General features: G+C 32.0%; 1 protein-coding gene across 1 annotated transcript; it reads left to right on the top strand.

Moving 5' to 3' along the window:
* Positions 1 to 4,526: 4,526 nt before the first annotated feature.
* Positions 4,527 to 14,424, top strand: LOC139494951 (uncharacterized). The gene is made up of 8 exons (XM_071283077.1): positions 4,527 to 4,640; positions 4,882 to 4,955; positions 6,531 to 6,590; positions 8,592 to 8,661; positions 9,324 to 9,401; positions 11,253 to 11,357; positions 12,071 to 12,212; positions 14,181 to 14,424. Exons 1-8 carry the CDS (start codon positions 4,589 to 4,591, stop codon positions 14,365 to 14,367), a joined length of 768 nt encoding a protein of 255 aa, XP_071139178.1. The 5' UTR covers positions 4,527 to 4,588; the 3' UTR covers positions 14,368 to 14,424.
* Positions 14,425 to 14,673: the final 249 nt, after the last annotated feature.

The raw sequence follows: 14,673 nt of genomic DNA, 5'->3' as shown, positions 1-14,673 counted from the left end.
TTTTGCATCGTTTTTTTAAGATAGTTTTACATGTTAAGAAAATTCTAGTTTTAGCATTAGTATTTTCCGAATCGTTTAAAAATATCCTATAAATAAAATATGCATAATAATTAATGCATATAAAATTATAATTTTAGAGTCAAGACTGCCACTCGGTGATTTAATTACGGACACGGCTGTGTCAACTATCTATAGAGTATGCCGTTTGTACTGTAGTCAAACGCGATCATTCCTTAACTATATATTTATTTCTGGTTTACAGGCCACGCTACATCATCATCTTTCTTTTATACCGAATTGATTCAAAAGGATGTGTGGACACAGAAGTTTCCAATTTCTTCCCAAACGCAGAATTTTAAAAGAACTGTACATTTCAAAGAGAGGCGAAAGACACGAAAGGGATATTCAAGGTAAGTCATAAGTTAAAAAAAAACACTGTTAATTATATGGCAAAAAATCTATAAAATCAAAACCCGACTATCAACAGTACACACAACTCAACATATCAAACTAAAGATTGAGCAGCATCGATCCCAAGAAAGAAAACAGAGGGAGGGCAGTAGATTGCAGGTGCTCATGTCAGTTTATATAGATATAGGAAGATGTGGTGTGAGTGCCAATGAGACAACTCTCCATACAAATAACAATTTAAAAAGTAAACCATTATAGGTTAAAGTACGGCTTTTTTTTTCTTTTTTTTTTAAGACTTGAAATACATTTATTGAAAATCACCTGAATACAATTTTCCTTGTGTAACCCAGGGAAGAATACACAAGGGGCCCTGTGTTTACAATGATCCAACGTCCAGGGATAAACGGTGGACTCTATTATATAAAAAAAAATCTATGTTATATTTTTTCCATACATAAGTTATACATTCATATTAATTACACATATTGAGTTTGCGTATAAATTATTCACAATATTCTACCAGTAAATAAAATACATCAAAAGTCCCCTAAAACACACTACAATCTACACAATAATTTACCTTTACTTATATAATTGACATTTTATTTTTTGTACTTTTAACACCTGGATGACATTGTTATGTGTCGGTCAGTGATTTTATAGGTCACATGCTTGACCTTGTAAATGCGTGTATTGGATATTTCTATAGTTGGATGTATTATTATGTTCTAAAAAGAAAAGGAAAGTAAGTACAAATTATTACGTCACTTACTAATGTATAAGATTTATTATAAGTTTTATTTCAGCTGCAAAATTTTCTTTTTTAGATGATAATGATTTGTCCATAGATTCAATTAAACTGCTCAGTTCCCGTTTTGCATATGCTATCAATTGACTGGAAGTAAAACTTTTAGACTGATATTTGATTATATTCCTACATTTCCAAATAATCCATTTAACTGTATTCATAATCGTATTAGTTATGACATTGTACTTTTTGTTGTAACGGCCTTCAACACGGATCCTTGGCTCACACCGAACAACAAGCTATAAAGGGCCCCAAAACTACTAGTGTAAAACCATTCAAACGTGAAAACCAACGGTCTAATCTATATAAACAAAACGAGAAACGAGAAAGACGTATATATTACATAAACAAACGACAACTACTGTACATCAGATTCCTGACTTAGGACAGGTGCAAACATTTGCAGCGGGATTAAACGTTTTAATGGATCCAAACCTTCTCCCTTTTTCTGAAACAATAGCATTACATCACAACAAAGAAAAACATACGATAAGATATCAATTGGCAGACTTAACTCAATCAAAAAACCTATGATTAAACAATGAACGAATAAATTTGATCTGCGATATCTGAATACAAATGCACAGTTAATTAAATATTAGAGACAAACATTCATGACCAAAAAGCTAACAAACAAAGTTGTCAAGCAATTTCTATGAAATAGATGCGTTCACTAAACTTTGACTTATTTAACAAAAGGACATCATTGATATAGCGCCAATATGAAGTTGGAAGATAATGAGCTTATTTTCGTTCTTCTCAAAAGGTTCATATTCAAGTTAAGCAACATTTGAATATTTTAATAAATGCAGAAATCGGCGACGTATAATTTTAAACATGCCAATAATTACTGAAAAATACGTTCTCGAAACGTAACTGACAAATAAATTTTGATCAATAATGAAGTCCAGCTGATAGTTTTAGTTTCAAAGAATATTTTGTTTGAATCAGAGGGATGGTTTTGCAAAATCTGATTTATCCCTCCCTTAACAAGATTAGTGTGTCCATTCTCTTTTTATGAAAGAAAGCAGGATCAATTTTATTCCGAGCAATTTGTCTTTTATTTTTCTGAATAGTGAATGCCTGTTTAAAGGATGAAACAGTCAAATGTTTGTATACTGTTACATTAGGAAAGAGACAAAGATTGCACGTTAGCTTTTTAGTATCCATCTGATTTGCGCTTTAAAGGATATAGTTTCACAAGCCTGGCGTGATACAACAGTATAATTAAGAAAGATGTTTCTTTAAATACTTTGAATGCCAATACGTGTAACGTTGTTTTCACCGACTGTATGTTATTTTGGTATTTTATACAGTGAAGGAAGTACATGTTCTTCAAATGACACATAGAAAAAGTAAAATCACAAAAGTACTGAACTCCGAGGAAAATTCAAAACGAAAAGTCCCTAATCAAAAATGGCAAACTCAAAAGCTCAGACACATCAAACGAATGGATAACAACTGTCATATTCCTGACTTGGTACAGGCTTTTTCTAATTTAGAAAATGGTGGATTAAACCTGGTTTTATAGCTTGCTTAACCTCTCACTTGTATGAGAGTCGCATAAACTGACCTATTACTATTAAAAAAATCCAACTTGGTAAGGGTCGTTGAGGTTCATGATTAGTTTCCAAGTGAATTATCAATACCTTATTCCTTTATAGATCAGTTTATGTTATGAAAAGTTCACACAATAACGATGCTGTTTGGGATTTTATCTGCAGTAACAACAACATATTTGTTCCCGAGGTAGGGCAGGTGCTTAGAAACATTTGGGCCTTCAAAAATCGATAAAGTAAAGTATTTGTAATCATAGACACATTCAATCTTCACATTATAATTTGTATCAAGGACACCACAGCCTGAACATAAGCCGAAACAGGTATCTTTGGTTCTTTTTCGCGTTTTGACTTACATTTTTGTATTTTGATCTGAGCGTAACTGATGAGTCTTGTGTAGACGAAACGCACGTCTGGCGTATTACTTTATAATCCTGGTACCTTTTGATAACTATTCACACTTAGCCGATGTCACTGCTAGTGGACGTTTCGTCTCCGAGGGTATCACCAGCCAAGTAGTCAGAACTTCGGTGTTGACATAAATATCAATTATATGGTCATTTTCTAAATTTCCTGATACAAAACTTTGATTTTCTCGAAAAAAAACTAAGGATTTTCTTATCCCAGGAGTAGATTACCTTAGCCGTATGTGGCCTATTTTTTTGGAATTTTGGGTCCTAAATGCTCTTCAATTTTGTACTTGTTTGGCTTTATAACTATTTTGATCTGAGCGTCACCAATGAGTCGAATCGTGCGTCTGGCGTATTAAATTGTAATCCTGGAACCTTTGATAACTTAACTATTGATAACTAATTAGATCAGTCATTACTTTGTATAAGGTTTGACCGATTTCATCGTTTTAACAGTATTTTGAAGTAACGTTTCTGGTTGATGGATTTAAGCACAGGCTATTTTCAGATCACAGGTACTAAGTTATACCACATGGCCAGTAGTGATCAGTAGTAAACTAAATACTCCATATCAAGAACCAGACAAAGACAAATAATAGTATACAAACATAACATAGACATCTAAAGATTGAACAAAATATCATATATACCGATATCAATAATCTGCAACAAGTGTTGTAAATCAAACATATCAGTAGAATTTGGTATGATAGCTGTTTGATAAATGTAAGTTTGAATGTGGGTGTGGTTTGAGAGTCACTGATGAGTATTTTTTAGACGATACGAGCGTCTGGCGTAAATATAGAATTTCAATCCTGGTATCTTTAATAACTTTATTTGAAAAACGGTTACCAAACACAAGAATTACAGATTAATAAGGGTAAGTTTTGAAAGTCGAGGAGCAGAGTTGAAAAAAATATGTCTAGCTACAGGAAGGTATATATATAATACCTATACCCTTGATTTAGTCATTGAAAACATATAGTGTAGCAATTCCTACTCAGCGAATCAGTAGTCTCCCTTTTCTCTACGAAGATGTGTAAAAATATGTGGCATATTTTGTCTATGATGTGCGACAACTGGTTTTTATAGAAGATACAGATAACAGCCCTCTATTGACTATGGAAACAAGTGGTTATTATGCAAAATAGAGAGAAGACCAGACTGATATTGCAGACTATATTTCGATCTAGGTATGTCGTTGTATATTATTGTGATGTTTTGTTGTCATCTGGTTGACACATATTTCTACATTTATATAGATATAAAACTGATATTGATAACGTATACGAATAAACTTACCAAACGACAATAAGATTAATTTCCTAAGTATAAGATAAGAAATTGAACGAAGTTGCTTATCAACAATTTAAATTTCAAATCACACGCATTAAAATAGAATGTATATATTCGGTTTGTTTGTTTTTGCTTCTCTGTTTTCATCTGTAAAAGGTAAGCTCTAATGTTTTAAATTAAAATATGACAAAAAAATGTGCTTGTTTATAACATTAACCTTATCTCATTCAAACATTAATTTTTATACATTTTTATTCTATAAATAACGGCCATTACTTTCCATCAATTGCCAGGCAAAGAATTCATGGAAGGACGTACAATCTCAAATCAGAAGTTGGACCTTTATCATTATTAAACATAACAATTGGTAATGTTTGTATCTTCTATATATTTGTAGGTGTAGTATGTTACAGATGCCAAGACTCCGATTTATCGACTTGTAATTCTATTGTTGAATGTCGCTCTAACGAGGTGAGTTCATCCAGGATACTGAAATCAGTAACTGTATAAGTATAACCATGCACATGTCTAAACCATATATACATGTTCATCTTGGTCTCTAAATATAATGTAAAATAACAAACAAACAAACAAACAAACAAACAAACAAACAAAACAAACAAACAAACAAACAAACAAACAAACAAACAAACAAACAAACAAAAAACGAACTCCAAGGAAAATCAAAACGGGAAGTAGTTTATTATAATCAAATGGCAAAACTTAAACACATCAAACGAAACGAAAGTAAATGATATATTCCTGACTTGGTTCAGGCATTTCCTGATTTCGAAAATATATACAAGTCATACATGTGTTATAATTTTCACAAGGTTGATAATGTTAGTTATAAAATTCGAATATAACGGCTCAGACCATGTGGACATTTACGACACATGCATGTCCCAGGTTAGGGGAAGGGTTGAGATCCCGCTAACATGTTTAACCCCGCCACATTATTTATGTATGTGTCTGTCTGTCCCAAGTCAGGAGCCTCTAATTCAGTGGTTGTCGTTTGTTTATGTGTTACATATTTGTTTTTCGTTCATTTTTTAAAAATAAATAAGGCCGTTAGTTTTCTCGTTTGAATTGTTTTACATTGTCTTATCGGGGCCTTTAATAGCTGACTATGCGGTATGGGCTTTGCTCATTGTTGAAGGCCGTACGGTGACCTATAGTTGTTAATGTCTGTGTCATTTTGGTCTTTTGTGGATAGTTGTCTCATTGGCAATCATACCACATCTTCTTTTTTATATAAATTATTTCTTGAGTATAACTATACGAATGATTCTAATATGACGTCCTTATTATGCTTTGTAAACAAAGCCGTGTTCTAATGAGCACAAAATATGTTTGACACATGCGCACGAACTTACTGTTTATATTAACGTTATTTCCATCGTTATCCTTTAAAATATATATATTTAAGCAGCTAACATAAACTTTTATCATATTTTTTTTTTATGAAACAACATATATTTACCCTGCTCGTAGTTTTTAAACTTATCAAATATGAAATGCAATGCACAGACTCCTCGAGGAGGAAACGGGAACAGCCAAACATTTTTACGGTAATTTCGTACGCTTCGACCTATATCAATACTGTATTTCTCCTATTAGAATCGAAATAATTCCATCATGTCCTGCTCTATGCCTATTTTAACATGGGTTGGCATTATATTTGACCACATTTTACACCTCGCTAACGCTCAGCGTAAAACATCGACAACTATAAAGCTTACCTATGTTAAAATGAGCATAGAGCAGGACATGAAGGAATTATTTCTTAATTTTGCCATTCTATAACTTATTTGCGCCACTTGAGAATGTATTATCATTAGACTTTATCTACAATATGCATTTTTATTTTGGTGATACAGAAAGAGTAGCTATTATATTGGGAAAACAATCATGAGATCTTCACAGTTGCCACACAAATCATTTCGATTTCAGACTGATTTGGTTGACATAAAAATAGAAATATAGTTAATTAAATGTGAAATACAGAAGTATCAAATAGATTTGATAATATCTATTTTTTTCAAGATTTGTCATGGACACAGAAGTAACATCAGTAGGTATACACTTGATTGCATACCAAAAACCGTAAGTAAATTTTTCAAATCAGTTATTGTGTGGATAGATGTTATAACTTTTGGATGGGGTTACAGAATAAAGAATAATGGTCCAAATTTACTAAAAATAGACTCAAAACTTTCAGAATAAATAGGGTATAATAGGGTACTATATAATTATACTACTAGTAGTCAACAAAAGAAACGATACACGACTTTTGAATCAAATTGATCTAAAAGTGTTTAATATAAAACAAAATGAGATGCACTATTTTAAAAACTCTTCATTTTCCATGTATGTGCATATGATTATGAAAATCAAAACATATTGGTAAGAAACTAAATTCCGCACAAAAGATCACAGGATTCAAATAAATTTTGCGGAAAATTGGATTAAAATCGACACACTATTTTTAAAGTAGTTACAAAAATTTGTTTACAAATATGCAATTTGCTAATAAGGGTATGTAAATTATTGGTTGAAATATTGTTTTGTTTTGAAAAAAAGTGTTTTTTTGAAATCTAAAAAAAACCCAAATGTTTACGTCTCCAATCAATGCTTTAGATATGAGAAAAAAGTAAAATTACAAAAACACTGAACTCAGAGGAAAATCAAATCGGAAAGTCCCTAATCATGGCCAAATCAAATGACAAAATACATCAAACACGAATGGACAACAACTATCATATTCCTGACTTGGTACAGGCATTTTCAAATGTAGAAAATGGTGGATTAAATCTGGTTTTATAGCGCTAAACCTCTCACTTTGTACGACATTGCATAAAACAACATACTGTAGATTTTAAGTTTGATACCGTGTATTTGAATTTCACTATACATATACTGTATATGGTAATGACAGGAAAATGTATACATTTTACCGAATTGTTCTGGGGCCGGATTTTCCTTTACAGATATACTAAGATATACTTAGATTTTTTAAAACAAATTGATGGAAAACATTGTCTTTACCTTTAAATGAGAGGTTGGCATCATTAGTTGGAACTACTGTTTTTAAATTTGTCGTTTTTTGTAAATTTTGTCAAAACAAATTATTTTCCCCAATGACGTCATGGAAGCAAAAAACCTTTTTTGTAAACGGGTTGATAGTTCCGAGGTCATTCGGTATAACAATCTTCAATATTGGTCGTATATAATAAAAACTTCATTTTGAATTTTAAAAAAAGTCGTGTATTGTTTCTTTTGTTGACTAGTATATAAAGAAAAGCGCACAATGGTGTACTAAAATATAAAGAACAGAGAATAATGTGAAGAACATCAAAAATTGAAATAAATAAACTAAGAATACAAAAACAAAACACAATCCGCTATCCATACCCCCATTTGTTTATTTTGTTCTAGTTGAGATTACCGCTGTAGCGTCCGTGACATAATAGTAGATTAGTGACATACTTTTGATGAAATTAGTTCTAGTTATTCAAACTTGTAAAAGGTGACTGGACAAATTGGCCGTTTCAGAATCTAAGGAATCATGGGTAATTACATTGTTCTTACCCCAAAATGAAATTAACGTCACGTCATTGGTTGAATTTCCATTGTTTCTGACATTTTTAACCAATCACGACGCTTTGGTGTACACTTTTGAAAATATCACCTAGAATGCATTAGATTCTGAAACGGCAAATTAGAGAAGATATCATAAGTAATGCAAACTCATAAGTAAAAAAAAAATCAAAGAAAAAACGAAATACCGACAACGCCATAGTAAAAGTAGGATGAATAAAAACTACGACAAACCAAACATTTTAAAGAAAACAGAAGAAAAGCAACACGCGTACGAACACCATAAATACAGCAGATGTACCACCAGCGTCGCCTGGTCGTGGCCTATCATTGGTGCTCTTGTGAACTTTACATTATAGCCCCCAATTTATTTTTACTACAGACACATTTTTCACAAGTCTAAAATCAAAATACGTATACCGTCAACTCATTGATTACATTTGAACATGCATATTTAAAGAAAGAAGGCATAATGTGAAATGTTTTCTGATCTTTGATATGTTTAAGATTTGTGACCAGTTTATAGTTGGAAAGAGAGAACTGACGGCTGGTTGCTGCAGCACTAATTACTGTAACAGTAAGAAATTCTTTTTACACATCTTATATACCAAATCGCTATTTTGGAATCTGTGATACATGTCCTGACAATTTTGACGTCCTTCAAAAATAACGTTCGCTTAGCATCAGATATGATCTTTTTTAGTGTTTATATTTTACTACAACGTTTGTGATATCCAGTTATCGCAGACTACGAGCGATCATGTGTTTTATTCTGTTTTTCCTTATTTGTACTTGGACAGTTAAAGTCTGTAGTTATACAAGTTTCATGTTATGGATATTTCTTTTTTCAATACAATTGAAGTTGGGTCCTCTTTGCGATCCGCGTTTTAAGTAATTAAAAAATTCTGTGTAAAACAAGACAGAATGCTTCGAATTTAAACAGCTAAGCTTCAAGTGCCGGTAGTAAATTTCAAGATGATAACATTGAGAGACATGAACTCGACCGAAGCGCAGAAAACAGCACAAGGTCACCAATGGGTATAAAACACACTTAGAAAATACCGCACCTGGAGTCGGGCGTCTGGTGGCCCATCAACAAAAATATGTACTAGCTCAGTGATAATTGACGTCACACCTACTTCCGAAACATCATGATGTTTAAATGAATTAAAATGTAGAAAAAAACACATACATGATTAACAAAGTATATCGATTCAAATTTAATTTTAATTTTTACAGAAAAGTTGTTTGATACGCAAACTGTATCAACCAGAATGACAACATCAGCTACTGAGCAATATACATCAACATTAAAACGTAGGTAAACATATATAATTTGCAAGAGCTTAAATGTTTCCATCGAATGTATGCGTATAATTTTAATGATCATGGCATTACAGTAGGATACATTTGTTAAGGTGGTACCCAACACTTCCACTTAAATAAATTTGGCTCGTTTAATTTTCTTAAAATTTTGACAAAGTATTTACTTTGACCCTTTGACAAAAATATAAAAATTTCAAAAAATTTGAACCAACCGTTTAGTCAGAAAAAATACACTGGTTATATAGCAGTTTGACAAACACTTATTTTGATCATTGAGAAGCTTAATATTCCCTTATGAACACAACATAATTAAAACGTTCTGCTGGTTTTACAGAGTTATCTCCCTTTAGTGTTAGGTACCACCTTAAGTATATGTTAGTCGTAATGGACACACTATATTACCGGGAGTTGTCCGTGTAATAGTAATTCAAAGACAGAATGCCGGTACTTTAAACATTAATAGCAAGGTCCGGACAGTACAAGGGTTTGAAGTCATAACACTTTGCTCAGTGCTCGGAGCACAAAAATCATGCTCGAAACATGAAATCCAGCATTTTGATTGGTTGATTTTGGAGTATGAGGACAAAAAACTGACTTGAAAGGTTTATGACCACAAGGCCAGACCTAAGACCTAAATTGACTTCAAAATAACATACAAAAGTATATACAAAACACATCATCCATAGAAAAGGATTAGTGTCCAACGGATTAACTTTTTATCGTCAAGGTGGTTTCCATTACGACAAACATAAACTTAACAATGGAATTAATTTAACCAAAGAAATGTAAAAAGTTAGATAAACGGATTAACAAATTGTTACGTTTCATTACTGACTTTCCATTTTGAATTTTCCTCACAGTGCAGTATTTTTGTGATTTTAATTCTTAGTCTTTTGCAATTTCATGGTCAGTCATATATAGAACAGATTCATTTAGTACAAACTATGATGAATTTATAAGGGTCATCACCAACTAGCGAATCATTATTTGTGGACAATAAATATGTTATTGAAATAAAACTAAAGTTACATGTCTCAAAGGCAAAAGTGGACTGATACGATTATAGTTTTTGTTCTTTGAAGACCATTTGATTTTTCTCCCCTGAAACGTTGATTAAAAAATCATCAAATACTTTCGCAACCAAATATGGATTTATCTACAAATATTTTGTTTTGTTAGTAGATGATAATTATTCAAGAAACGTTTGTTCTGAAAGCAGGATATCAAAGTCGTACAACTTTTAATTTGTTTTTCCATTCGTATCAGACTGTATTTTACTCTAGTCATCATTTGGTCTACCAACAAGGTCAAAAATAGAAAACAGAAAACAGATTGACGAAACCTACGTGAATTTTGATATAAAAGTGTCAAACATATAACAAATTTAAAAAACAGATTACCTTAGCTGTATTTGGCAAAACGTTTAGGAATTTTGGTCCTCAATGCTCTCCAACTTCGTACTTTATTTGGCCTTTTTAACTTTTTTGGATTCGAGCGTCAGTGATGAGTCTTTTGTAGACGAAACGCGCGTCTGGCGTATATACAAAATTTAGTTCTGGTATCTATGATGAGTTTATTTACATATAGCTATATATTATAGTATTCTGAACGCAAATCTTTACCGTATAAATAATAAAGAAGTGTGGAAACTTTCTTCTTAAAAAACAATTAAAATATTTTTACAGCCATATGCATACATAGAAAATAAAAAAAATAATTGTAAAGTGGTAAGCATAATAAAATCAAGAATACATTTTTGAAAAATCAAGAATATTTTAAGGAAACAAGCTACACAATTAATTAACTTTAGCAGTGTACTATTCTTTTTAATTGTCTCTATAGCAACAAGTGGTAAAACAACTATGATGAATAATACGAATACCATCCCACGGATATCAACGACAACTAATGTGATGACGTCAACAACAAAACCCACAACCAATAAACGTAAGGATAATGATGTACTAATTTGGTTTAATTATAGTGTTTACACTCGGCTTCTGAATATAAAAGCAATGCGAAAACAGGCACTTTATATAGATTTCTAAGTGTATTCGACTGAGATGAAAGATTTCAGGATGCATATTTTTGATTAATTTTAGTAACTGAGTATCGTGGACTAGCACTTTTATTTTTGTATTGCACAAGTCGTGTGTTTCTAATAAATAATTTTGACTGAAAGACCATGATTTATTTGCGAATCTTTATTAGCTTTAATTAGCTTTCAGTTACTGTGAATACTGTTAGATTGGCATTTTTGTCATTTGTCCAAAAACAGACAGCGCATTGAAAGAAAATATGCCCACACACAGAGAACAGAAAATTAACGATTGAGCAAAAATAACCAAATCAAAATTCAGGAATCAGTATTGGTGCTTTGGAAGGATAACGTTCCTGCTTCAAAAGTGAAAATCGTTAGCTATAGCTACTCATTAAAATGTATTCACAAAAAATCAAAACAAATTACAATTTTAACTGTGTGGATCCAAAATTTGATGTTTAAAAGGGATGGGGCGCTATTTTGAATTAGGAGGCAAAGGACCATATTTTGAAGAAGAATGGATGTAATTTTACCTAGAAATTAATTGTCTTCTGTTTTTTAAGGGCGCATGCGCTTCGTCTCATTACGTATCTGTAACTGTTATACTTTAACATTATAGGAATATCATGTATGGTTTGTACTGGTCCTCCTGTTATATGTGAAAAGCTATATAACCCAGAACTCTGCTTAGACACTAATAAACCTCTATGCCTAACTGAAGTTGCAAATCAACAAGATGGTTCAAGGACTGTTATTAGAAGGTATGTAGACATTGAAATAAGATAATATTCAGCTGTCTAAAGAGGGACGAAAGATACCAGAGGGACAGTCAAACTCACAAATCGAAAATAAACTGACAACGTCATGGCTAAAATTGAAAAAAGACAAACAGACATACAATAGAACACATGACATAACATAGAAAACTAACGAATGGGCAACATGAATCCCACCAAAAACTAGGTGGGTTCTCAGTTGAAATACACTTTGAACAGAACATAATGAGATGCATTTGATATGTTGAGAGGTTGGCAGCACGAAATTAACCGATTTATTTTTACAAAAAGCTGTTCCGAATGTGAATTTAGTGTCAAATAAGCTACCCGATTCGAGCAATCATTTAACTACAATACAAAAACTGACTTGTTTGGTATCAACGTTCTAGTGATAGTCGAAGTATTTCAACTCAAATTGACATGTCCGTTTATTTTAAGTTGCTCCGAGTGTGAATTTCTCTTTAGATCATAAAATTGAGAATGGGAATAGAAAATTTGTCAAAATTGACAACAATCCGACCAAAAGTAACGACAACTCATATGAATAGTCATTCATGCTATATGACGTCAAGTGTTAAGAAAGTTAATATAACTGTCAAACTATTGGCGTGTTTTTTTTAAATCCCATACATTAAGTCATATTAACTAAGATTAGAAACAGAAGTAAACATACCACATAGAAACATCCCATATACTAACTACTAAAAGAATTAATTTGATAGAAGATGGTGAGCTCAGAAACTAAATAGTTGGTCTATTTCATTTTTTTTTTTATATAAAGGCGATGTTTTTGGTCATAATTGTGATATCATACGATCAACTATTTACTTTCTAAGCACAGTTCTCCTATCAATTTAACGCTTTGAGTAATTAGTACATGGCATGTTTCTTTGTGGTATTTGACTAGAAACAGATGCGGTATTATTATAGTTTTTATTTTCACTGAATATTGAAAGGAAATTAAATATAAGTACTCGTATTTATCATTCTAACGTTGCTTTTGTTATGATCATTAAATTATTATTGCTGTTGATATTGTTTTTCTGTGGCTCTATCTTTATGGTTGTTATTATTATATGGATTCCTTCTTTTCTTTTCGTGGATATCAATTTTCGTGAATTGTGGAAAAAGTGAATTGACGTTGATTTCTTGGTTTTTCCTATGTCTGCATACAACATAAAAATGTATGATGTAGTATGATTAGCACTGAGACGACTCTCCACCAAAGAACAAATATCATAGAAGTTAACAACGATTGGATAGGTCATCGCATGCTCTTCAACAATGAGCAAAACACATACCGCATAATAAGCTCTTAAAGGCCCCGATTCGACAAATGGAAAAGAGAAAACGAACAGCCTGCATTATGTACATACAGGAATATATGACAACCACTGAGTAACAGGACCCTGATTGGAACAGACCTATACAAAATCTTTAAACATGATAAGAATAAAGAAAATGTATTGTTCGTTAAAATTTATATTAATGGTTTACCTTTACGCACGTAATGCACGTAAATTGGTATCCCACAAATAAAAATGAATCCACTGTTTTGATATTTTATTATACAAGTGAGAGGTTTAGTTAGCTATAAAACTAGGTTCAATCCAACTTTTTCTAAAGAAGAAAATGTCTGTACCAAGTCGGGAATATGACAGTTGTTATCCATTCGTTTGATGTGTTTTAACTTTCGATTTTGTCATTTAATTGGGGAAAAAATACAATCGCAAAAATACTGAACTCAGAGGAAAATCAAATCGGAAATCCATTTTCACATGGCAAAATCAAATTACAAAACACATTATAAAAACGAATGGACTGTCATAATCCTGACTTAGTACAGCCTTTTTGAAATGTAGAAAGAGGTGGATTAACCTGGTTTGCTTTTTTGAATTTTCCTCGGAGTTCAATATTTTTGTAGTTTTACTTTTTATATGTTTGAATCCACAGATGTGGAACAGAAGCAGAATGTCGAAGAGACTGGTGGAGCGGATCATCTGACAATGACAAATGTATAAATTTCGACATCAATTATATCTATACATTACAATTTCAATGTACTTATTGTTGTACAACAGATAATTGTAACGATGGTGGCATACCAGCTAAGTCAACACTGTACAGACCATATAAATAAAACAATGTTGTACACCAGATAATTGTAATGTTTGTGGCATACCAGCTTAGTCAACCCTGTACATACCATAAAAATAAAACAATGTTGTACAATAGATAATTGTAACGTTGGTGGCATACCAGCTAAGTCAACACTGTACATACCATAAAAATAAAACAATGTTGTACTACATATAATTGTAACGTTGGTGGCATTCCAGCTAGGTTAACACAGCACATACCATATCAATAAAACAATGCTGTATCACAGATACTTGTAACGTTAATGGCTTTCCAGCTAAGCCAACCCTGTACATATCATATAAAG

Source organism: Mytilus edulis, chromosome 11 (genome assembly GCF_963676685.1).
Source record: "Mytilus edulis chromosome 11, xbMytEdul2.2, whole genome shotgun sequence".
NCBI lineage: Eukaryota > Metazoa > Mollusca > Bivalvia > Mytilida > Mytilidae > Mytilus > Mytilus edulis.
Note: the sequence above shows the minus strand (reverse complement) of the source record. Positions and strands in the feature narration are given on the sequence as shown.